The sequence below is a fragment of the Acartia tonsa genome, chromosome 3 (genome assembly GCF_053477335.1).
Source record: "Acartia tonsa isolate MP-2025a chromosome 3, ASM5347733v1, whole genome shotgun sequence".
NCBI classification, from domain to species: Eukaryota; Metazoa; Arthropoda; class Copepoda; order Calanoida; family Acartiidae; genus Acartia; species Acartia tonsa.
In genome coordinates, this window is record NC_137262.1 from 40,870,528 (window position 1) to 40,894,056 (window position 23,529).

The 23,529-nt window shown below is 29.8% G+C and overlaps 2 protein-coding genes across 3 annotated transcripts in view; both read right to left on the minus strand.

Moving 5' to 3' along the window:
- The window catches only part of LOC145314877 (uncharacterized), a 47,585-nt gene extending 30,537 nt beyond the window's left edge, over nt 1-17,048 (minus strand). Inside the window, exons 1-2 of the mRNA XM_080154956.1 lie at nt 16,060-17,048; nt 4,605-4,854 (exon numbers count right to left, since the gene is read on the minus strand). Coding sequence (XP_080011082.1) covers nt 4,605-4,854; nt 16,060-16,355 — 546 coding nt within the window. The 5' untranslated portion in view covers nt 16,356-17,048. The remainder of the gene's footprint in view (nt 1-4,604; nt 4,855-16,059) is intronic.
- The window catches only part of LOC145314183 (glycine receptor subunit alpha-4-like), a 252,330-nt gene that overhangs the window by 72,102 nt on the left and 156,699 nt on the right, over nt 1-23,529 (minus strand). The gene's annotated exons all lie outside the window — the stretch shown is intronic.

Consider the following 23,529-nt stretch of genomic DNA (forward strand, 5'->3'; position numbering starts at 1 on the left):
TGGGAAGTTGGGGGACGGCGGAGAGGATAAAAGGTTATTTTCTCTCTTTCTTTCTGTGAATATTTATTTAGGAAAGATAAGTGATATAATACTCTCCCCAAATTTTTGCTTTCTACAAAGAACATGTAAATAATTGATTCATTTCATGCCAATTGTCATATCACTGGATCCTTGACACTCGAATATAAATGTGTGTAGAAAGAAGAATTTATTTGTATTTTAAAGTTAGTATGTTTGTCAACCTATTTTTAAAAAAATTACACTATTCTAAGACATGAAGATATATTTCGATTTTAGCAATCATTTTCAATTCATTTTGTCTAAAAAAATATAGGCATGAGACATTAGATAACAGCAAATATGATCAAAGATATTAAACATACATTTATATAGAACAATGTCACAAATTATTTTGAATCTTAGGTATCACCATAGAATACAGATGACTACTGAAAAAGTTTGAAATAAAAGATTAAAACATTGGTTTTTTAAAAAAGGAGGAGTAGGGAATGATTCTTGGCCTTGTTTGAGTTATGGGGCGGGGCATATTTTTTATTAAAGGAATTTTTTTGATGGTTAGGAAATAGGCAGAGTTTTGGATGGTGAGTTTGGTTGAAGGCGGAGACAGGAAAAACTGGGAGGAGACAAAAAAGTGGGAGGAGAGGGGGGGTTATGAAAAGGTTGTGGATTTATCTTTGTCCTTGGTTGTTTATGGGTGGAGATTGTGATTTTGAAATCTGTTTAAAAAATGGGTGGAGTTATTCCTGAGATGGGAAAAATTTTAATCTTTATGATATCCTGCTTTGTTTAGGTTTTAGGATGGAGGAAGAATTGGTGTTCTTTTGAATTAACCAAAAAAGTGAAAAAATGTGTACATTTTTTTGATGAAACATGAAATGAAAACTATATGGTATAAAATGTTGGCTTGTTTGAGAATTTTGGAAGTATAATTTGATGATGCAAACAATTGATTTGAGTTAAAAGATAACCTATATATCAAAGAAGCTTAATCCTTTGAAATGTTAGCTGTGTTTTAAAAGAATTTATTTGTACATTTATGTAACTTTACCCTGTAAAAATTCTTTTATTTTCTTCGACAAAATTTTGGTATAAAACCTACACTAGAATAGTAAAAAATTATAAAGATACAATTTAGGACGGGGATAGGGCAAAAAAAAGTTAAATTAATAAATTGTGTACAACTCAAAACCAAGTTTATGCCAGCCGTGATTGTTGATATTCGATTTGTTCGCATTTTAATTAATTAAATTGATCCCATAAATAGTTATTTATCGCATAGTTTTATAGACAGCTCTCTGCAAATATTAAAATTAAAAGATTAAAACCAATTAATTTGTATTAATCTTTTGATTTTTATTCTATTATTCGTTGAAAATTGTCTGTAATACGATGCTATACATGATTTTTAATCTAGCGGATATTAATCGGCTTCAAACCCTGCATACTTTCAGTATGAATTTTATAAATAGTATTCGTAACCAGCTAGCAAACTTTAATAGGATAGAAAACTTTTCGAATCTTTTAAAATTGAAGGTATAGAGAAGATTTAAATTAAACCCAAGCTAAAAACTTTTATATTTTATTTGGTTATATAAACAACTTTCAAAAGTATTTTCATTGCACAATTTCCAGTAAAAAAAACTTTAGGTATTTGGTTACATAACATATATATGTTTTATATAAAAAGAATTAGATTTTTTGTCTGGTTATTGAATAAATCGATTGATCATTTCAGGGAAGCTTTACAGAGATCCTTGGCAGGTTTTCTACCTTGTTTCTTATAAATTTATAATACCCCTAGCCTAGGATAGCAGACGCAAGTTCTATATGTGTGTAATGTGTATATGTCCAGTAAGATCATAAGATCTAAAGAAATAAGACACTAGCCTATAAATTGAAGTAAATCCCCAATAATGATGCACATAATTACCCCTTTTGTAGATCATAATTAATTGTTGAAACATTTGGACATGACACCACGGATTCCGCATTTTGTCATTCGTATGTCCGAACGTTCATCAATAAGGGGTTAGAACGTTTGGGCACTTAAGTTAATGAACCAACTAACCAAAATAAAAGAAAAGTCCCCAAAGTTGTCAAGCCAACAAATAAGACAACGTTATTGTACAACTTCGGGTACTAGTGTAATAAACAGTCCAATGTCCCCCCCCCCTGCCATTTTAGAGGTTGACTATTTTTTTTTATAAATTAGCAGCTGCAGAATAGTTCCATCATGTTCTAATTAAACAATAGTGATGCTTTTAAAAATGATGTGAAATGTAATATTTTTCCTTATTGCTTGGAGACCAGGCCTTGGTATCTTTTACATATGCTGCTGCAGTGCATCAAATTAGATGAATTTTAACTTTAAACAACAACATTCTTTTACTCTATATAATTACAACATTTTCTTTTTTAAAATTATGAATTGCCTCTCTTTTAATTCTTTTCTGATATAAAGATGCTAAAAAGAAGATTTTTAAATGATTTAAAATTGTTTTCATTGTGTGTTAATTTTTTTTTAACAATTCATGTGGGAAAAATAAAAATACCACAACATAAAAATATACCATGTTTTAAGAGCTATTATTGTCATTCATTTTTATGACTACTGAATATACTCTATGATTCGGTACGTCTGTATGTTTGAAACATGTTGTCCTAGGAAGCATTTTTTAAACAACAGATAAATAGTATAAATATATCTTACAAAATGTTGTTTAAAAAGTAAAATAAATCAGCATGGTTTAAATGGACGTATGGACTTTCTGGTAACGATAACAGAGTTGCTAAGCTTTCTAAATCATGATTTAAATGAATCATCATGCAAAGTTTAGAATCGAGAGTACAATTCTAAATTTACGAAAAGAGCTAACCGGTACGGACGGACCGACCCTATTTTTAGAAAAACTTAGTTTTTAAGATTTAAACGGAAATTTTTGTCATTGTTTTAAATCTCAATTTAAGATAAAAAGGTATGTGTGTAAGAAAGGATGAACCCCACACACGTCGACGTCATAACAATATATATTTATATATTGTCAATACTTTACAAAATCAATTTATCATTTCTCCCAGGGATCTAAAGGGATAAGACAATGGCCGATAGATTGATGTACATTCCCAATAATGATGCACAAAATTAAACCTTCTGTAGATTACAATTAGTAGTTAAAACGAATGAAAGCTAAACTAAATGCACCAACCAATCAAAATTCAATAAAAGTCCCCAAAGTTGTTAGGTCAACGAATAAGAAAACGTTATTATAAATCTTTGGGGACAAGTGTAATAAACAGCCCAATGTCCCCTTCCTCCCTGCATTTCTTCTGCATCACAATGTCAGAGTTACAGGAATGGGTAAATTAAAGACATTGAAAAGTTACTATTCTTGCATTTTTAGGGTGTGTGATATTTATAGTTAGATCAGGAGAAACTGTATGTATACAAACACGCTATATCATTAAAATTTATAAAAATTTTGGGTACTTTTATGAAATTTTGTTTGATTGGTCCAAATGTTTTAACCAATAAATTTGACTCAGAAGGGTGAATTTTGTTTATCATAATTATTGTATCCTTTGAGATTCTTAATGTCTATATTGTAACTGAATTTTATGTTAATTTTAAATTAAACTTCAATACGGCTGTGCTTCTTAGAGAGAACCCCTTCTTTGTTATTGAAGTAAAACATCAAGTACAACCACATATCTTATTTTATCTAAGAAATAATAGAATGCCATTAACTCTTTGATAAGAGTTTTAGTTCATATCCGTTGCAATTTCAACAAAAGTTTTCAATTTTCAACATTTTAGTTGAAAATTTATCATCTTTACCAATGACATGGAAAGATATACTTAAAATCAAATAGAACTAAGACTAGGACAGTAAGTATAAAAAAACTAAATACTGTTAAAAAGATAACACAAGAATTCTTTTCTGGCACAATCCAACCTAGAAGCCTTGTTATTAGCCCATGTGGTTGCTTTAACCCAGCAGGGCCCTTACGGGACACTACAAATTCAGACTTAACCAATAATTTTATGTATGGTTCATGGATAAAAGCAATATTAAAAAAAATTTACAAAAGAAACTTTTTGCTTTATTTTTTTCTATATCTTCACAAGTTTGCACTGTATTTTGTGTCTTACATGTCAAAACTAGAACCACCATAATACTAGAACGATTAAAATTAAGTTAGCTTTAATCAGAACCTAGTAATAGTGTCTAACTTTTTATCATTGTTACGTAACAAAAATCCATCTCTTTTTTAGGGGTTTCCCACCTCCCCTCTCATCCTTCGATTTTTGTTACGTCACAATGATAAAAAGTTAGACACTATTACTAGGTTCCTTTAATCATAAATGTTTAGATAGCCCAACTAAAAGAAGGAGAGGGATCAAAAAGTTTGTTGACTGTTTAGGTGCACTAAATAAAAGAAGGAGTTTAAAAAAGGGGAAAGATAGATGAATATTTGGATACCCTATTTAAAGAGGGATCGATGAGTGAATAGGGTAATTTTATGGACGTACAGAATTTTCCTAGTGGTAGAGTAGCTGCACTGCTACGTACAAAGATTCTAACCTTTTCTCTAGGAAGACTGCAGAATGAATTATTGCGGTTGAACTCAGATTGCCCGGGAATCCTAAGGCTGTTTGGCCGATCACGTGGGCCCTGGACCAGCTGCAGGTCACGGGAAGATGGTTGCAGTGGGCCCTGGACTGTCTCTCTGCCCAGATCATCTCTGTAGGGCGAGTCCCTAGAGTCGAGGGTGGATTGTGACCCGTAGGAATCTGAATGGTAACTTGTGTCTCCCACTTCACTGCACACAGATCTGAAATGATACATATCTTTAATAGACAGTTTACCACGGATACGTAAATAAAAATTATTATATAAAAATCTTCTCTTTCGGATAAGAACTAAAATGCACATCCTTGGTAAAAAAAACGATGCTTATCAAAAAAGCACTCAATCATGCTTAGATTGGAAAATCCGGGATGCAAAATTGCACAAATATTTCTGCTATCTAATCTACAAAGTAACAGGATGTTTGTATGTTTGTCTGTTTATTAGTGATTTTGTTCTTAACGGATGCATTGAATAAGGTGTGCTTTTCAATGAATATTTATTTTTGTTCTGATTTTTAACTCAAATAAAACATAATAAAAATAGAAAAAGAATAGTAAAATCAAACAGTCTTATAGTTAAGTAAAACGTACTGTTAAACAGACCTTAATTGTATAGTATCTGCTCTATCTATTAAAAGTCATATTGGGTTATTTAATTTCTTCTATAAATACCTACAAAAAAGTCATATGCACTGGACAAAAAATATTTGCGCCGTTTTTAAATGCATCAATATCTGTCAAGTCATGTCAAATGGCAGACACACACACACAAACACCAACCCACTCACACACACACACACACACACACACACACACACTCATATTACAAGATAAAAATTGTGTAAACATTGGAAAAGTATCCAAAATTATCTTTAATTTTAGGCATTTCTCGTGCGTTTTCATGTTTTCTAGACGTAAAGTTATGTCAATGCGAATAAAAAAGCGTTCGCTTCAAATCAGCCCACCTCACCTCATGTAAGCTAAAAGGACATAGAATATAATTCAAGAAAACACATTGAAGATTAAATGTGTTTAAGATTCGTTTTTTTTGGGTAAGAGTTGGGAAAAACAACAATAAGACAAATCATTCATTTTAATTGCACTGTTAGTTCTCGCATTTAAACTAAACTTTAAAAGTAAGGTTACTTTGTCTGAGGCTTAAGATTTTAGTAACAAATGAAATTATTGTGTTCTCCCTTGTAGGTAACATCCACATTGGCCCTTTGGCTGTTTTTAGGCTATTTTTCTGCCTCCTTCTTAATTTGAATACATATCCCCTAGTAAGTTTATTTAGCATCAAATTCTTGTATTTGTTTGAAGACTATTATTCCGTGTCCCTGATTAAAGCACATGATCTACATTACGCAATATGAAATAGATAGTATGAGATGGGTAGCAGGATTACAGGGATAAGACAATTGGCAACAAATGAATTTTTTTCCCAAAATTTCTGAGCTGGTTTAATTTTGTAAAGGAATAAGTAAAGAATGATTTTTTTCTCTCCATTTCAAAGACATTGCTTGACCTTTTTTAGTGTATAAAAGATCAATATGAAGCACGAGAATAAAATCTTTAGTTTAGGTTCCAAAAACAAAATGAAAATTAAAGAGCGGCTTTACTGGAAAAAAATATTTTTTTTTTCGAATATTCTGCATGTGTTTTCAAAATTGGAAAAAAGCTATACGTTTGTACTGAAGCTTTTTATAGTCCTTATACAAATTACGTCATACTTGCCTACCATTGGTCAATTTAAATATATACTGGCCTGCCATTGGTAATTTAGTCCGTGTATTGGCCTGTCATTTGTATTGTCTGACGTTATTTTTTTTATAGGCATAAAAAGAGCTTCGTTTGTACTTTTTGACATTTTTGACTGTCACAGGGCATTTGACAATTTTCAAAAATTAATTTTATATATTCTATTTCATATCAGGGAGAAAGGGAGGGGACAATGGATCTAAAATTCATATTTCTGACAGTCTTGGATTTTGGGTACCAGAACACATGCAACTTTTATTATTTTGGCAAATTCAAAGACTTTGGGTTCCAGTGCAAAGAATGCCGCTAAAACAATTATTCCCAAAGCAGACGACTCTTACTGAACTAACCAACATAAATACTAGAACACTATTTGAAAAAAAAATCAAAACAAGTCTATTTTGGTTTTTAAACAAAATAGTTTTCTTCTAAGAATGGGTGGTATAAACCAGAAATTCTACTGTGATACTTCTGTAACTATCCATTCTAATCAACCACTTGTCAAATATGAAAACAAACACCAATTATCGTATTATTTTGTAAGAAACTTACAGTTAAATACTTTTCTTTCAGTGTTTAATAATTTTTTTTATACAAATCTAATAAAGATTGCTATATCTAAATTTTTGGAATTTTCCAGATATATCTGGTTTTGAAATTATTGCGTTAAAACTTTAAAATTGAATTAATTGCCCATTGTCCCCTCCCTTACTCCCTGATTTCATATGAAGTTTTTATACGTATATCATATATAAAATTGAATAACTGAATGTTAAAGTATAAATGGAAACTTTTTTCTCCATTTACATTTTAATGTATTGATAGGAACATTGAATTTAACAAGTTTTTTATAACTGGAGGATGCGTCCCTAGCATCTACAGTAGGAGCTTTGTATAAAGAGGGTAAGAAGTGAGCAAAAAATAGCATGAAACCATCCATAATTTAATTAAAAATAAAGGAGCCTTAAACCACCATAGGTTATTTAAGCTTCCTTAAGAAGGAGAACTCAATAAATTCAGTAGTAAATGATAAAGCTTCAGATAAAAAAAACCTTACTACTTTATATAAAAGGATTATTTAAATCATATTTTCAATTGAAAAGAAAAAAAGTACCCCTTTTAGCCCTATTTTTAGGGGAAGGGGGTGGAAATTATATTTTGTAGATTCTGAGGTTTGTTATCGGGTTGATGAATTTGGTAGAACCTCTTTTTTTATAAAAATAAATCAGCCATTAAAATATTTTTGGCTACTTTGAAAACTTTACTTCAATTATACTAGAATTCCCTTTTTATGAATATTTTAGATGGCAATTTTTCTTTTTAGTAGCGAAGCTACTCTATAATTCACTTTGACCGTCAGTCCGTCCGTCAGTCCGTAACGCTATGGGGGAAATTTTTTTGACAACATATCAATAAGGAGCACAACTAAGTATAAAACATCGATGGCGGTAGGACCGCTTTTTAGCAGGTTTTAGGCTATTTTTGTATTTTTCACATTTTTCTCAATATCTTCTGTGTTTATGGTGCGATTTTTAAAATGTTTTCAGCTATAGATATCTAAATTCAATTTTCAGTCCTTTAAAGAAACCAACTATGACAGTCAGACTGCCTTTAAGCAGGTTTTAGGCTATTTTTGTATTTTTCACATTTTTCTCCATATCTTTGGTGTTTATGGTACGATTTCCAAAATTTCCTGTTGTTTAAAGAAAACAACCATGACGGTCAGGCTTCCTTTTTGCAGGTTTTTGGCTATTTTAAAATTTTTCCATATCTTTGATGTATATAGTCCAATTTTCCAAATTTTTTTAAGTTAAGGATTTAAAAATCAAATTTCCTGTCGTTTTAAGAAAACAACTATGGCGGTCAGACTGCCTTTTATCAGGTTTTTGGCTATTTTAATATATTTAACATATTTCCCCATATCTTTGGTGTTTATAGTCCAATTTTCAAAATTTTGGGATATCAGTATCAAAATATTTTTTCTCATTGTTATGAGCATCTTTTATATAATTTACTTTGACAATCGTCATCTTACAATTTCTTACAAGGTTTGGTGTTTATTTTCTCCAATAAATCTATTCTTGATTTTAATAAATACACTTTAAATCTACTTGTACTTATTCCCATCCATGATTTTTGTGCTTCGCTACTTGTGGATGTTGTCATCCTTGTTTTTATTAAATGACACATATATGTAAATGTTTTAACTAAAAAACTTTTTTTTTAACAATATAAATTAATTTTTGAAATTCAAAATTATATCCAATGTTTATTTTTAGAAATGTTTTAACTTTAAAAAAAAAATATAATTCATCATATCCTGTTTTATTTAGATATATCAATAAGTTAAAAGGATTAAATCTTCATTATTCAGCTTATAATGAATACGTATATATGTTATTTTTTTATAAAACTCAAAAAGATATTATATTGAATTAAGAGAAGTAACTAGAGTGTTTTTTGATTAAGTAGCTGATGTTAGAAAAAAATATCTTAGCAGACAGAAAAACATAAGACATAAGCCTTTGAAATTGGAGGATAACTTAGATAATCAGGAATAAAATTTCTTTGGCGCTACGCACAATGGTAAAAATTTGTAGATCATCCTTATATTATTTAAACAGGATCTGTGTGTGTCTGTTTGACTGTATCTATCAAATTATCTCGCTAACAACAGATCCGATATGGTTCTCCTTTACAATGTATCTTCTCATAGATCCTAGGAAGGTTGGAGGAGGGTACCACCACCCTCACAAGATAAATCTCCCTGAAAAAAACCCCAAAGAAACTTTAAAAGGGCTGATAGGTAGCGCCAATTGCGTAGAAACATAAATAACACGAGCTGATCTTAATACATGCAAATTATTTCTCAACTTTTGAAAGAAAACATTAGTCTATCCATAAAATCAATGGACAAAACTAAGGAAACGCAATTGGAATATTGATCCAAGTAATACAATTGACAATATAACTGAAAGTAACTGATCAATAGAGCACTTAAAAGGAATCTCTGTAACTTTAAAAAGTAAAGTTAAATAAATTGGCGGTAATACATTTTGCATCAATTTACTTTTAGAAGATATATAAGTTAATTGCGGAATTTGAAAATCATAATTAATAAAGGAGACCACGAGGAAAAGCTTTGCAAATCAGAATAACGTACAAACTACTGTAAATGGTGACAGCGCTTACATTATGCCTAATCGTTCTGGATATCTCGATTCAAATTATTCATTATTCGATAATACAATTTTGTTAAGAAAGGAACTACCCTTGAAAACCCTAGATTTAAAAAGCTTCATTTATAATATATTTAAGTGGTAGAATGTCCTTTTAAAATGAAATATTTGAAGTCTAGACAAAGAAGGAAAATTATGTTTCCGGCAATACAAACGAAAACGAGGACATTATTATACAAAAAGTGCAGTTATTGACATTTTTTAGGCAGATAATTAAAATCAGAGGAAAGGCTACTCTGTAATTTATATTTGTTCGTCAGTTTGACGGTAAGACTGTTGCTCAAAATGGAAACAAATATGATATTTACACAGTGTTGACGCTACAATATCTACGCAGTCTATACTCTACACTATTTAGATAGTCTAGAATTAATACATATCAATGTTTTTTTTTAAATTCTTTAATGTTTTTGGCTAAATGTTGTTGCCCTACTTATACACAAATATATCCTTGTCAAGACTAAATTTTTTATGGACAAACGTCATAAGTAATGTATAGAGCAACTACTAGGATTTATCAGGACGGTGCATTGCATCTATAATATCAGAAAATATAGGATCATGTATCAAATATGAGAAATTTATAGTCTGCACGGCTGGACGTACATAAAAAGTTGCATGTCGTAAAGCCTTGCAAAATAAAACATACATTCAGTGTGTCCATTTTTAAACTAAGAGGATATTAACCTGGATGCATCAAAAAAATTATTTATAGGGGGGTGTTTAGTGTTTACACCCCACACAAGAACATAGACAAGATTAATAATACAACAGTCCTTTTTCACGCATTACTGTGAGCTGCGAGCTCCCTGTGCATTATCAAGTCTCAATTATTACGGCTCATTTGTAGATAAGCAAACGTAGGATGTACGTCCAACTATTTGGCTTCTGGCACCCTGTAGATTGTAAAATTGCCCTTCTAGTTCTTCCTAAAACCGTCTTGATCCATAATACCAGACATTATTTATGTATTTATAAATTTTATAACAATTGTTATCAAATAATTTAACAAGTGTAAGCTTTATTTTATTTTTTTTTACAAAATTGGAGTTTGATTATTTTTGAATATGTTATAATATTTTTTTGTAGCAAAGCTTCTTTTAAATTTTTTTGTCTGCTTTTCTAAGAACAGCCAAAACTGTCCTTACATGAAACTATATAAGAGATTTTGCATTTTTTGAGTGCAACGTAATTTTATTAGCTGCTAATAAAGGTAGATTGCTGTTATTTTTTGGAAATATTCTTCTGAAGGATGATTATATTTTATTACTTTGTTTTCGTCTATTTTTTTATATTTGATAATACATCTTTTTTTGTGCTAAATAAAGATTTTTTTCTTTCCTTTTTATTTATCTTTTTAAATTAATAATAATATTTTTTTAATGGGCTATTTATTAGAACAAAAAAGGAAGCATAATAAACTCGGAGTTCTGTAAAAAAAATAATAACTTCTATACTACACAGAACTCAGTAATTAGGAAAGATACTTTGTAGAGTAGCTTCTCAATAACTATAGTATGTCCGTAGGTAGGTTAAAGTAAGTTAAACACATACAACCTTGCAACAGACAGTCAGTGTTTTTATTATGCTTTCCTTTTGACTTCATATTATTTATATACAAAGGTTTACTGCTCAAGTTTACCAATAAAGAAAAATTAGGTATCTGTTTTATAGACAGTTTTCAATAAATAGAAATATACAGGATTTATTACTGTTTTGTTGGCCCAAAAGGCGATCTTTAATTTTCCTATTTGATGCTGCGTTTTTTTATGAATATTATCGTTCTGATTGTTTAATTAGAGAAATATAAATTCTTGATAATTTCATTTACATAATTAGGAAAAACCCCTTAAAAATAAATTTGTTTTTGATTTGATTTTTTTACGATGCTAATTTTTGTTTATAATTTCTTAGTCCTTTGTAGTCATAATTAAAAACAAAGGGGCAAAGTCCCATCTATGTAATCATGTCATGTACTCAAAATTTGGAAATATTAAAAAACCCCAAAGCTTTTTAAATGAGTAAATCCACCATTAAACTGCAAATTTTTCAGCAGTTGGCAACAATGGCATTTTTTCTGTAATAATTGATTTTTGTATTCTCTTTTTTTAACAAGAAGTATGTATCTTTATCTTTCCGTATTTCTTCTATTGAAGGAAAAAGAAAATATAGTTGGAAATCAAAACTTTTAAAAAATAAACATGGTTTTATGGTGTTTAAATAGTTAAAATGACTATTGTGTGACTTTTCCCCGTATCCACGGCAACTAAATAAAAACATGAATACATAATTTTCATAATAAAACAGAATTTATTTTGTACAGATTAAGCATTTCATATCACTGAAGAATTTCGTGATCATTTTCATAAAAAGTTAAATATAACTGTAAAGATTTAGACGCAGTTATTCATAATTCCATTTGATTTGAATCATATATTATACTTGTGTTTCACCCCAGTATTGTACATGTAAAATTTGGAAGTTTTCCGTCAACCATATAACGCTATACTGATAATGACATAATTATGGCTCCAGTCCTTAACCTACAAATCCCTCTCAAATGGTCGTGGCTGACATAACATCGAAATGCTATTTTTAAAATACATTTTGACATTATTTCTAAATTATATAATAACTATATACAAATATTAATTGTAAAATGACCCAGTTTTTGTACAGGGATCTACTAATTTCTTACAAAAATATACATCTATTATATGTATATGCTCACATTACATGATTAAAATTGTTAAAAATTTTGTCCTTATTCCTGTCTCACATAAATTACGTATTCTGTAAAGCAGGAGATTATTCCCAAAGAGAAAAATTTATCTTCATTTCAAGTTGTCTGTCCGACTGTATGTTTTGTCCATCAAAATTTAGGTATGTTGAACTTGTTTTATCATTTTCAATTTTAAGAAATCTTGAATCAACGAATACTATACTGTATAATAACAATATAATAGAATCATACTATTAATTGGAAATTTTGTACGATTTTTGTTGGTTCTTCAACATTTGATTTAAATTGAACCGATGTTTGTACCTTTCCCTTGTTGTTAATGTTGAGCTTAGCTCTAATGAATATTGGCATCCTGTTTTTTTCTGTGTCTTCTTTCTTTCTCTAGAGTGTTAATGGAAAGTTTTAGGTAAAGGTTTAAATTCTAAATTTAACTAAGAGAGGTAAATAAATTAATCATGCTTAAAGTATTTAGCTTTATCCTACATATACCTCTTTAAACATCTATAATACCCCCTCTTATTTTTTAGTCAGGAATTTATTTTAGGTTATAAGTTTTAATTTAAATTGAAAAGGTAGCTCTTCTTAGTGCCTAGAAAAAAATTGACGAATTAAAAAACTTTTGGCCGAAAAGTCAAGATTGACGTCCTATTAGAATAATAGACTATTCTCAAATGATGTCATTCGGGATACTTTAGCAAAAAGTTTTTAATTTATCCCCTTTTTATAGGCACTATAGAGAACCCTTGAGGAGTTTAAAAATCTTGAATTAATATGTGCAAAAAATATCATATCTTACATATTTTCTTTTTAAAAAGGATGTAGGTATTTGAATTTTTAGAATTAGAAGCTTATTATTATTATAAGTGCGTCTTATAAAGGAATATAAACATACTAAGCTACGCAAATAGTTGGCAAAATTTTCATCTATCTATCAAATATTAGTTACATAAAAAAATGCAAAAATCTTTCCCAGGTTTTATTTAAAAATTTTGCAACACAAAATGAAAATTGATTTCTAAACATTGATAAAACAATTTTTAAAAAGCAAAGTTTTTCTACATTTCAGTTAGTCCGTCTGTCTCCCGTCTCATCGTTAATTTAGACCTTTTAGACTTTCAATAGAAATTTCAAACATTGCATGGTAATTCTTTTTTTGGTCAAAGTTATAGAACTATTAGCTCTAAGCTTCGCTTTTATGGATATTATTTATCTAGTTTTATTTTTTTAATCAGGATCAAGATTCGTGTGCGTTGGTATCTCTTTCTCAGTAGCGAGGCTAATATGTCACAAAGTCATGTCCGCTTGTCCTTGCGTTAATCCATCAGCTAGAAAAAGTTTGGAAAATTGAGTACAGGTTCCATAGTTAACATTTACTTTTGATAATTCAAAAACACAGATAGCTAAAAATTTGATTATTGAAAATAAAAATGTCATACTAAAATAATTTTTAGCTAAAATATTGTGGACTTGTTTAGGTTTGCTTTTGTCCTTGTTATACTTGAAAATTAAGATCCCTAGATCATATTTTGAAACCATGATTTCTTATCAAAATTTAATTAATATCAAGTATTAACTTGCTGATTTATTTTAAAGTTAGCATTTTTTCCCAACTATCTTTAATAGAAACACACTATTCTAAGACATGAAGATATATTTCCATTTCAGCAATCATTTTCAATTATTTTGTCTCTTATAGATGTGAATTAAGCAATATTAGCTTGGTCATTTTCAAAAATGTGTAACATTTAAATAGAGTAAATCACATGCCTCATTAAAAACACACAGACAAAGTGAGTTATAAAAACAAAAAGTGCCGGTTGATTTATGGTAAGCACCCTCCCCCCCCCCCTCATTTAAAAAAAATAAATTAAAGTTTTTTTCCCAATCTAACCCATGCGAGAGGCCCTAACCCTGTGGGGTCTATACTGGCGGGTCTACCCAATACCTTATTTAACCTGACCTTAAAAAATACACAATTAAAAAGAAACTAGCCCCTACATCTTATTTTCAATTATTTTTTCTAAAAATGGGGGAGAGGGGTTATCAGTACTTTCCAGGGTGGAGCGCCTAGGCTTTTGAAGTTCTTAATTTAAGTAACTGCAAAAGCATAAAATTGTGTGATTTGTTTCCATCAGAGCAAAACAAAACTTTTAACCCTTGAAGTCTAATCTTTTAAATCCCAATGGGAAAATCAAGGAAAACTGAATTTTGAGACAGAAATTGGATTAAGTTTCGGCTGAAGTTAATTTGTATCTCCCAAGAATATAGGGAGAGCTCAATGAAAGATAATCTAGTCTTCATTCTACTTACGGTTACAATTCTAATATATAAATTAGTTAGGTTTGTTTTGCTGAAGCTTGGCCCCGTAATGGTTTTAGGCTAATTTGTTTTCAGATTTAAGTCTTTGCATTGTTTTCAGCTATTTTCTATTTTCTAGTCCCTTTTAGATACAGAGCCCCTATATGCTATGGGCGCAGCCGCTAGTATGATTAAAATGTGGTGAAATATCTATAAATCAAATTTCTTAGAAGTTTTTTCTGTTTTAAACTTTATAATGTTAATCTAAGTTAATCTTAAATTCTGTAATATTAAAAAGCTATTTAGAGGCCCAAAAATTGTTAAATGATGACTAAATGAAATAGTAATAAACTGACCACGTACAATATTTAAAGATTTACAAAATTTTACACATTTTGAGCATTCTTTTTGAGTTTTCTTTTAATGACAAACATTTATCGAAAGTGACGTTTGAAAGTCTAGGAATTGTAAGAAATTCATATGTATAATTGTATATACGAATATTTGACACTGAATGTGAAACACAGACCTTATTTATGTATGCCCTTCTTTAAAAAAAAAACAAGTATAATTAACTACATAATTAACTAACAAATATGATTTTAAACAACCAAAGACGGACGGGTAAAATAAATTATAGAGTAAAAGCTCAGTGGTCAAAAGAATTTAAAAAAAAAACTTCTTCAAATCTTCAGTATTAGCTGAGTAAGAAAAGTAAATTATAAAGTGGCTTCGCTGCCATTTTAACTAATGTATAATAACCTTGTTCATTATTAGTTTTACTATTATTTTTTTTCAATCATACTCAGACACTTACACATATATTTTGTACACTCTGTTATAAATTGATTTGCCCATTGTCTTGTATGTTATAACAAGGATGACAATACATCCATAAGTAGCGAAGCACATGGATAGATAACCTATAGATTGAAAGAACAGATGTCCCATGGTCTTAAATCATAAATAAATTTCTAAACTAAAATTTCTATCCATTCATATATTTTCTGACAGAGTGAATTATAGAGTAGCTTCATTACTAAAAAGAAGACTTGACTTTCAAAAATATATCGTTTGAGTTAGGTATAGAAAAGATGATTGTTATAAATGAAAAAAAAAACAATAAATAATTAATAGATTGACACTTTGGCCTATAGGAAGGGGTGGGAGGTTATAACGCCAATAGAAAAAGCCTGTTCACGCCACTGAAACAACTTTTGTGTCATTTTCTTTTGACCAAAATCAACTGCTACTATAAGGTAAAAAATCAAACATAAGAATAAATAGGCATATGAGCACATATGTTTAACTTGAAAGGATGTGAAAAAAGCAGGCAGACTAGTGCAGAATAAAATCTCTAGAATGGTTACCTATTAATAACTGGGAACTCCATCTCAAAATATAAATCCTCCTCCTCTTCGTAGCACCCCAGCCCCTGCCCCTTGCTCCCCGCCCCACCTCCACCTCCGTTCAACATCCCCAAAAGCTGACCGCCGCTATTTGTCCTCTTGAACGGTGGCTGCATGTTTGTACCGCCGGCTGCTTGGTTAGGCCTGCTGTCTTTCCTAAACATGCCACTATAAAAGCCGCCTCGGTCTACCTCCGGTTTGTCACAAATTCTGGGGTCGGAATTTTGAATTCTTCGTTCAAAAACACTTCGTATCATACCATTACCACTTTTATCACTAATAATAATTATTATTTAAGTTAAAAATCACTGCTATAATTCTTTATTGCGCACTTTTTACAAATCGTATTGTTGTTTTTTTTTTCTTACTTTATATATTGGTCAACAATTAAGCTTTCTGTCATTTTTGCACTTTATTTGCTGAAAATATTTATGCTTTTTTTACGCAATGCACTTATTTTAAAAGTTATATAAATTTAAACAGTAGATTTACAGTGTTTATTTTAGCGTAGTTAACGATCAACTGAGGCATATTTCTTTACTATATAACACTGAGAAACTACGTACGTTGTGCAACCCATACTTTTTTTTGAGCTTTCCGTCGTATTTTTCTCCACTACTTGTAGGCACTTCTACTGCAAAACTGTGTTTGTGTGTGTGTGTGTGTGTGTGTGTGTGACTTTGTGTGTGCTTCTGTGTGCTTTTTGTGAGTTTGTGTGGGTGTATGTGAAATTCCGTAGTAGTTTTTTAAAACATTTATAAAAAGTAATCCTCGGTTAAAAACGCTACATATTCTACTTTTTATACTAATTACTCTCGACTTTTTGTGATTATAAGTAAAACCTAGGATAATTATGTTGAAAGAAGCGCAGCAAAAACAAACTAACAACAAAGAACATTAGCTATTCTAACCAGAAAAGGAATTATATAAAGTAGAAGCACTTTTTTGTCAGTAGCGAAGATTCTCGCTAACCGCTGAACGTCCAGAGAAAGTGTATATCTTTTTTGAGGGAGGGTATCTCCACCCTTCCAAAATTGAATTACCCTGCACACTTAAAAAAAGTATTTCACTTTTTCTTTTTAAAACTTAAATTGAAATTTAGGGGAAGGGGTCGACTCTACCCCCCATCTTAAATGCCCTTAGAGGCTTCTAGGGGCTTCGCCGATAGTACTAATTATAGAGTAGCAGCTTAATTAACAAGAGATGTGTTCATGAGTAGTTTAAAACGTCATTACACAGAGTATTATGTTTAATCTTTTTTTATGAAAATAATAAATTAAACTTAAACAAATGTTAGTATTAATTATAATAATTGACAAACACGCTTAAAAAATTTATAATATAAAGTAGTAAGGTTTTTTGTTCCAAGCAAAAGATCTCATAAACCACTGAAGTAATGCTCTTCAGGTAAGCTTTGTATAAGCCTGTGGGTGGTTTTAAGCTGTTTATCTCCACTCTCCGCCGAAAGAAGTGCACTGGTAACCCATAGAGGATAAGGGCACAGCCACTAGTTTCAATATAAAGAGCACAGCAATATCAAGCAAGTAGCAAGTAAAAAGAAAATATTAGAAAAAACAAATGATTTCTGATTTGACTAATAAAGCAAATTACTAAAGAAAATAAAGAGAAAGACAATGGCTAATATATTTATATATTATTGTATATCCCCAATGATGATACACAAAATTACCCCTTCTGTAGCGTAAGATAAGTAGTTGAAACGTTTGAACACTCAACTTATTAAAGCAACCAATCAAAATTCACTAAATTCCCCAAAGTTATTAAGCCAACGAATAAGAAAACTATATTATTAAGCATTTCTAATGGAAACCTTTCAATTCCTAAAACATTTTTATTAATTGACTTTGGACAATAGAACGGAAAGGGAAAAGAACAAATAAGCTAAAAATGTCACAAAATACCAAACGCAAATGGTGTGACATCACTTCCCATCATCAAATATTGAGAACCGCAAATTACAAACTAAAAGAAAAAAACAGCAATGTAATCGGTTACATTATATGATTCGTGGATATGTTGACAGGGAGAAAGAGGGAGGTCATTTTCTAGTAAATCCCGTAAAGGTGTGTGTTGTAAGGCCTAAAAATAGTAGTAGAACCATAAGGTGCTCTATATATTTGTATTCCCTATTGAATAGAACAATAGGGAAGAAATTTTTTTTTTTTTTTATAACCTTTCCTGGAATATCTTTAAAAAATAAGAAATTTCTATAAAACGCTTTGTTTGGCTCAAACTGACACAAATAAAAAAAAATATAATTATAATAAATCAACCTGTAAAGAATGACTTCTTCCTTTGTTTAATGGTATAGATTGTTCTTAACCTTTACCTTGTACCTATAGAAAACATTATTATTATAATTATATTTTTTTTAATTTTTGTCAGTTTGAGCCAAACAAAGCGTTTGATAGAAATTTCGTATTTTTTAAAGATATTCCAGGTACGGTTATCAAAAAAAAAAAAAAATTTCCCTATTGTTCTATTCAATAGGGAATACAAATATATAGAGCACCTTATCGTTCTACTACTATTTTTAGGCCTTATAACACACACCTTTACGGGATTTACTAGAAAATGACCTCCCTCTTTGTCGTTTCTTTAGGTTGCTACTAAAATATGGACATTATTTATTGGTCAGTTTGTTCATCCAGTAGGTGTGGAGGCAATTGAAAAAATCAGGTGTTGCTAGATTAGCCAGCTAGGAGTATCACTTTAATAGAGTAAATAGAGTAATAGAGTAAATGAAAATTTCGTGCAACATCCTAGTAAATATATATCAAGATTTTGGTGCATAATATTAAATTTTTGAAAGTTTTCGAATTTGCCGCTAAAATATGTCTCCTTGTCCAAATGAATGTCTTTGATGAGTTTTTCTTAAATTGCTATTTTGTTTCTTTTTGTAAGTTTGAAGAAAGGCTTGAAAATGTGACGGTGGTCACTGATGATACACTATAGGTGGATCTAACTGTACAGAATATACTAAATTGTGGACTATCAGTGGACTTTTTCATAGATCTTGTTTTTGCATAATACTATATTGAATTGCAGTCATCTATACATGAAAACTTGGTCATCACATAATATAAAGTGGTAAGGTTATTTGTCTGAAGCTAAAAATGCTGGTCAGAATTAATCGTACATTTTGGGGAATCTATGTACATGGCTTTTGGTGGTTTTATCCTTTTTTACTCTCCTTCACTGCACTTCCCTAACGACTAGAGGCGAAGCAACAAGTTTAATAACAGATTGCAGAGTGTTCTGTATCTTAATCGGGAAAAATTCAGAGTTATATACATTATTTGTTTAACAGTAAGAAATAAAAATAAATTTCTGGCAATTCATGTTTTTTGAAATTTATAAAATTTAATTATTTTATGTTGACAGTTGGTTTGTCCCTCGGACTGTCATATTATAGTTTAGCCTAAGCAGCAATACACTATGGACTACTTAAACTCCTTACTGTACAAAATAAATTATTATTTGTCCTTTATAACAATTTATTACTATGTGTTTATTCAATTAATAAAACTCATAAATGTTTTATAACTTTATTGATAACATATATGTATATATAAAAAAAGTTCGAAAACTTGCAATTTCTATCTTTTAGGGAGGGAAGAAATAGATATATTTAAAGAACTTCAGTCGTTAGTAAATCTAACTTGTAATCTGTTAATTAAATTGTTGAGGAATATTTAAAGATAAATTTATTTAGAAAGACAAAAGGATGGATATATTTAAAAGGGCATGTATTGTGAGTGTTTCAATTTTGTACATCTTACTGTATCAGGATGTCTTTCTTAGCCATAAAAATGCTGGTTGTTTCCCTACATATCGAATATGAATCACAAACAAACTTTTTAAAAAATAGATCTTAATATTCTTGGTTAAGTAAAGGTTAAAAGTGCCCCGCAGGTATAAAACCTTTGACAGTTTTAAGCAAAACATATTGGTTCAAAGCTTTAATTGTATCAAATTGATTACTAATTTTCATTGAATATGTAAAAAATATTTACTCCTACTTGATAAATAATTTGAAGTTTGATAGCTTTGTAATTTTATTACCTAAATTAAAATACTTGTAAAAGATCAAACAACTTACTTACCAGATCAAACTTTTAAATAGTGTTTAATTTGTACAATAATAAAATAATGTTTTATTCTTTGTTTGAAAGAAATTAAAACAAAAAACCTACAGTAATCTAATCATATGCAATCTATTGTAATTTATAGATATCTAATTCAATAGGTATGTGATTAAAATTTTATAAAAGTTTATAGGAAAAAATGATGTTTATTAAAATAATATAATGATATAACAGCTGTTTTATTTAAGTTTAATAATTATCATTTTTGATAAAAAAAATAATTATCTGTTGCAAAATTATCATTGCAACTCGTTTGATCAAATTTACTTTAAATTTCAGATATTTCTTTGTTAGTTTTATCTTAATAAATTATATGGATTGGAAACAATATTAACAAGGATGACAATATCCGTAAAAGCGAGGCTAAATATTAGGTGGGGGGAACGTTTGAAATTACAGAGTGGCTGCGCTTTTAATGTTAAAACAAAAGTTAATCTGTCAAAAATCTTGGATGCTTAGTATTGATGTTTAAAACGATAGACCAGTTTTAACATGCCTAATACGGAAACACCATATATGTAGAAAATCTTCGGTTTATAAAATCTGCCTTTTTCATTAATAAAAGGAGGAAGGCAAAATAGTGTACATAAATAAAGGTATTTGTACAAGTGTTAATTTTTTCATTTTTATGACGACGAACAATTTTACTTCACTTTACAAAGGTGTTAAATATTATATAGTCTAGCTCTCTTTACCCTCTCACGTCAACTAGTTAAGTTTACGCACACAAACACACACACACATACACACACACACAAACACAGCCTACACCTGTATTAGATAGTTAATAATAAAACGCAGAGTTTTATATTTTACTCTGAGAAGATGGTAGCATGGAGAGATTCCTAACTTCGGATGTGTCTTCACTTCCGAATTAATTCCGAAAAATTGCATACAAAAATAAAACAAGGATGACATTGGATATTGGAAAAAAAATTACTATAATAGAGCAGTGTCATACAATAAACATTTATAATAAACAGGAAACCTTTAAAATCACGCAACTTTTAAAATCAAGAAAACTTAAAAATCTAGGAATCAATCTAGCACCTCAAATAGACAAATCTTAATGAAACTTTATGGAAATATGTAAAATATGAGCATATTCAATCCCTGATAATTTCAGCCGTCAATCCTGAATAGGAATCGATAAAATCAAGAAAACCTAAAAAATCTAGGAATCGATCTAGCACCCCAATTAATAGAAAAATCTTATCAAAACTTAGTAAAAATACGTCATAGGAATCTTCACTAAAAATTTTAGCTGTCTATCTTGTATAGGAGCCGAGAAAATCACGTTTCCCCCATAGCGTTACGGACTGACGGACGGACAAAGTGAATTATAGAGTAAGTTCGTTACTAAAAAGGCATAATATTTTATTTTAAACATCTTGAAGTCATTACGTTATACATGAATTCAAACTATCAAATATTTAAAACAAAATAAAATATATATAATAAAATATAATAAAAATCTGCCCATTGATTTTTGTATATTAATGCTATTGTGATAATTAGGTGTATAGGTATTTCAAATTTTTCAAATTTACTTGATTTTGGCGATAATATGAAAGTGGATCGTCATGCGGAATTGATGTTTTACCGCTACATTGTTCTCGCAAAATATATACTATCGGACTCCTATAACCTCACACAGAAAGACGCACATTTTGCTCTACAACCCTTTCTTTGCTCCCCTTTGCTCTTAGTGTTTTTACGCCCCTATTTGCCTTTTAAATTTTTTTTCTCTTCCTCCCTTCCTTTGTCTTCTTTACGGATGACATTTTTTGCAAACTTTGAAGTAAATTTTTGCACAATTATTTTTTTTTCTCTGTCTTTTTTGCATTATTTGTCTTCTCTCTACTTTCTTTTTCTTAGCTTTTCAAGATATCTTTTTCTTGTGTGTATTTTGGCTGTAGTGGCTGCGGCTGACATTAAGTCTTATTGTGTGGCTAAGTAAGCTACGTGGAAGATTGTGGAAGTTAAGCTAAATGTTGTTAAATTAAAACTATATATTTCCTTCGGATATGGGTGGCTGCGGCTGACATTGAGGTTTATTGGGTGGCTAAGTAAGTTGCGCGGCTGGTAGAGTGCAAAATTTGCGGGGTCAACATTTCAGATTATGCAATTTTTTCGGAGTGGGGACAAAACACCTAATTTAAAAATGCCTAACTAAAAATGCCTAACTAAAAACACCTAAGTTTAAAAATACCTAATGTTAAAAACACCTACCTTAAAAACACCTAATTTAAAAACACCTAATTTATAAATGCCTATTTTAAAAACGCCTAACTAAAAATGCCTAACTAAAAATACCTAATTTTAAAAATGTCTAATTTTAAAAATGCCTAATTTAAAAATACCTGATTCTAAACTATCTAAACGCCTAATTTAGAAATGCCTAATTCTAAAATATATAATTCTATCACTAAAATACTTAAAATTTGATAACATTAATACAATTGGCTAATGATTCTTAATGAAGGAGCTCCATAATCGATGAACCAATATGATTCATCTTAACAATGAAGCTTCCCATAGGTCATGGAATGGAATGTTTATAATGCTTTTGGGGAAGTTACCAACAACTTCCAATGAGAAATGGCCCTTTGAAAAAATCATTTAACTATCCGCGAAAAAATTGTCTTTGATAATATTATGATGCGTTAAATAACTTTTAGATATTTTTCTATTAGACGTGTAAACAAAATATGAGTTCATTTAATTTATCAAAGTTTTAGGTTATAATACCAAAAATTTCAATAATGATTTTGATTCACATATATATTCTTTTATGTTCCCCCAAAAAAGGAAATTAATTTATTAGATATTTTTAAAAATCAATTTAAAAAATGTTTCCAACAATTTTTTTGCAATTGTGTCTTATTTGTGTGCAAATTAAGTAAACCATTCATACATCAAAACAATTGTTGAATTTTAGGAGATTCATATTTAAATTATTATAATAATTTTTTTTGTCCATGACAATAAATGATATAAAGAACCCTCTTTTTTTATGAAAAGAAAGTTTTTCATTATTAGCAGCCTAATGATTAGAATCTAATGATAATTAATTTTAAAAAGGGACACTTATTAAGTAGCTAATAATTTCTTTAAAAATGTATAACTTTAAAAGATCATAGGTCTTGGTCTAGGTAACTATTTTTGGAGAGATTAACACCACCTTCCTAAGAGAATTTTCTACTAAATTTTTCTATTTCAAACTATATTTTGAAATTGTGGAGGGGGGGTTGTAACCCCC